The following is a 2500-nucleotide window of genomic DNA, read 5'->3' on the forward strand; positions in this document are numbered from 1 at the left end:
GAGGATTGTGTCTTTTATCCATTTTTGTAGTGAAATGAGAAAGGAGTCATGGTGAGAATGGATTTCTTGCAATTGCTCACATTAGTTTTTCCCCTTATCCCTACCAAAATGGACCAAAGTCCACTGCTCAAACAATATTAACAATAATGTTGCACTTCTAATACAACCCATGCAGTCTGAAACCTCAGAGTATCAAATCCTGTAGTATCAACCATTTTTAATTTCACATATGCATATTTACATATTTACAGTTATCTGTGGCACATTAAGTCAGTGACTTGAGGACTGCGAGTGGTGTATTTCTCCTTTGTCTTAATAAATTATGAACAATAAATGGAAGAGCTCTTCATAGTGGTGGATCTTTCATTATTTCCTGTTACCTTTCACTCCTAGCTTAAGACTGGCACTCATAGATTTTACTCTTTCTAACGCCAGACTATTTGACATGCCAATTGTGGGAGGAGGGGGTTGGTTGGTTAAGGGGTTTGGGAATCAATGGGTTAAATTAAAAACCCCTACATCCGCTAAAAAGCTATGTCCCCTTTGATGCATTGTACTCTGTGTAATGCCAGGCGATTTTACTCCTTCAGGGCACCGGCACCAGTGTACTTTTAAGTAGGCTGTAATAAGTGATATCTAGAATGGTTTACTGGTTACCACCTGAGCCTGCCTGAAATCTGAAACAAGTGAAGCTTTCTAGTGGGCTCATCAAGTGTCCAACTTGTAACTCTTTAAATCCTTTGGACAATTGAGTCTTTGCAACAATTACTTACTCACAAACATGCTATTGTGGGACGCTTTCCATTTGACAGAACTGACTGGTCAGACCTGGTATTTGGAAGTACTAACTCTACAATGTACAACACCTTCAAATAAACACACTTCGAGGATGACATGTACTACTCCAGAAGAATCTGAGGGATTAATTATAATGCAAGTGTTCCTTTAAATTGTTGCATTTTGTTTTGCAAACTGACGGGTCGAGCCAGCCAATTCTGACAAAAGGAAAGTGCCCATAACTAAAGCCTTCAGCTGATACTCAAATATAAGAAATCAGTTACCAAAACAATACCCATTAAGAGATAAAAGTGCATGATGCATTCACTATAACAGCACATTCGTCTTTACAACACAGAGTACCATGATGTTGAGATATACATGTACAACAAACATTTGAACCCATTAGTTCCTGAACTGTCCCCCAATGATGAGTAAAATCGTCTGGCATTGGGCAGAGAAGTCTCCCTTCTAGGAGACGATGGGTTAAAATGCAGATCTATAGGCATGAGTGATGGATACTACAACAAAACATACTTTTCATAATTGCCAGAATGATGATCAATAATGCCATTCTCGTATTTCTTTCCAAGAGAAAGGCGTTGTCCTTGATCCATCCATCTCTCTCTTCCTGTAAAAGGTAATAATATTATAACCGTCATAAGGTTTTTCTTAATTCATTCTTCCAAGAGACAAAAAAAAATTCGTCACAACTTCTAGCAATGAAAAAAGTCACAGTTTGTCCACAACAACAACAACAACAACAACATCTTTATTTCTTGACTTAGTAAAATAATTATTTACAGGTGGATGGGCCCACAGGTAGCTATGCCCTAATTTCAATGACTAAATTTTAATTAATTGTTGAAATTAGGCCGTCTTGACCTTGAACCACCAGCCCACCATATTTGCAATCCGGATTGAGGATCAAAGTTAGCGATGTTCACAGGGCACCTGCTTTGATATGAATCCTCATGAGCCAGTCTAGAATTTCACCTATCTAGCATTTCCTTCGGTTTGGCTTTTTTAAAAGTCGTTTTCTCTTTGTGTAGGCTCATTTTCATTTTGCATTAATCAAAAAGGAAAAAGGTCATTTTTGAAAATATGGCGCATTCAGTTACCATGTGTGAATTTTGTGTGTGTTGTACCCAGACTTTCTCAGACAAGAGCTCTTCAATATGGAGGAAAAATTTTAAAAGAGGTGATAGTGTCAAGCGTTTGCTTATCACTCAATGGTTAGGGGTTGCTTGCTCGTTTTATTTGCATACATTTGGCTTAAGGCCTTCAAAAAGAAAATTCGGTTTTCCAATGTAATCAAACATTTACTTTCCAAATTGGGTGAGTATTCTGGTTCATTTCTACTTTTTTCTTCTTTATGTGTTAAATTTACTCTTCAATGGGAAACGGGTGAATGTTGATGTTGAGCCCTGTAGTGTAGGTGAGCAGAAGTTTCAACTTTGTATTTTCACTTTACATAAAACTTTTGTGTATAAATAATTTATAGATGCATGTGACTGTCATCAACGAGCTATTATTCGAACAGGAAATCAACAAAAGGAAAGGCAGAGTATAATAGGTCACCTGGAGCCTTTTAGTTAAATACGAAATAATTGATAATTGGCTGTCTCTTGTTATTAACAGAGGTAGGTAACCTTTTAGAACTCAATTCAGTTATATTGTAAAACAACTGAAATCACTCAATTTACCATACTGTATGCCTTTA

The 2500-nt window shown here is 37.0% G+C and overlaps 1 protein-coding gene across 2 annotated transcripts in view; it reads right to left on the reverse strand.

Moving 5' to 3' along the window:
• The window catches only part of LOC138025002 (uncharacterized), a 13797-nt gene that overhangs the window by 8976 nt on the left and 2321 nt on the right, over nucleotides 1-2500 (reverse strand). For both annotated transcript variants that reach the window (XM_068872228.1, XM_068872220.1), the window contains exons 2-3: nucleotides 2484-2500; nucleotides 1315-1408 (exon numbers count right to left, since the gene is read on the reverse strand). The exon at nucleotides 2484-2500 is cut by the window's right edge and continues 76 nt beyond it. In XM_068872228.1, the coding sequence (XP_068728329.1) occupies nucleotides 1315-1408; nucleotides 2484-2500 (111 nt within the window). The remainder of the gene's footprint in view (nucleotides 1-1314; nucleotides 1409-2483) is intronic.

The sequence above is a fragment of the Montipora capricornis genome, chromosome 2 (assembly GCF_036669925.1).
Source record: "Montipora capricornis isolate CH-2021 chromosome 2, ASM3666992v2, whole genome shotgun sequence".
Lineage (NCBI taxonomy): Eukaryota > Metazoa > Cnidaria > Anthozoa > Scleractinia > Acroporidae > Montipora > Montipora capricornis.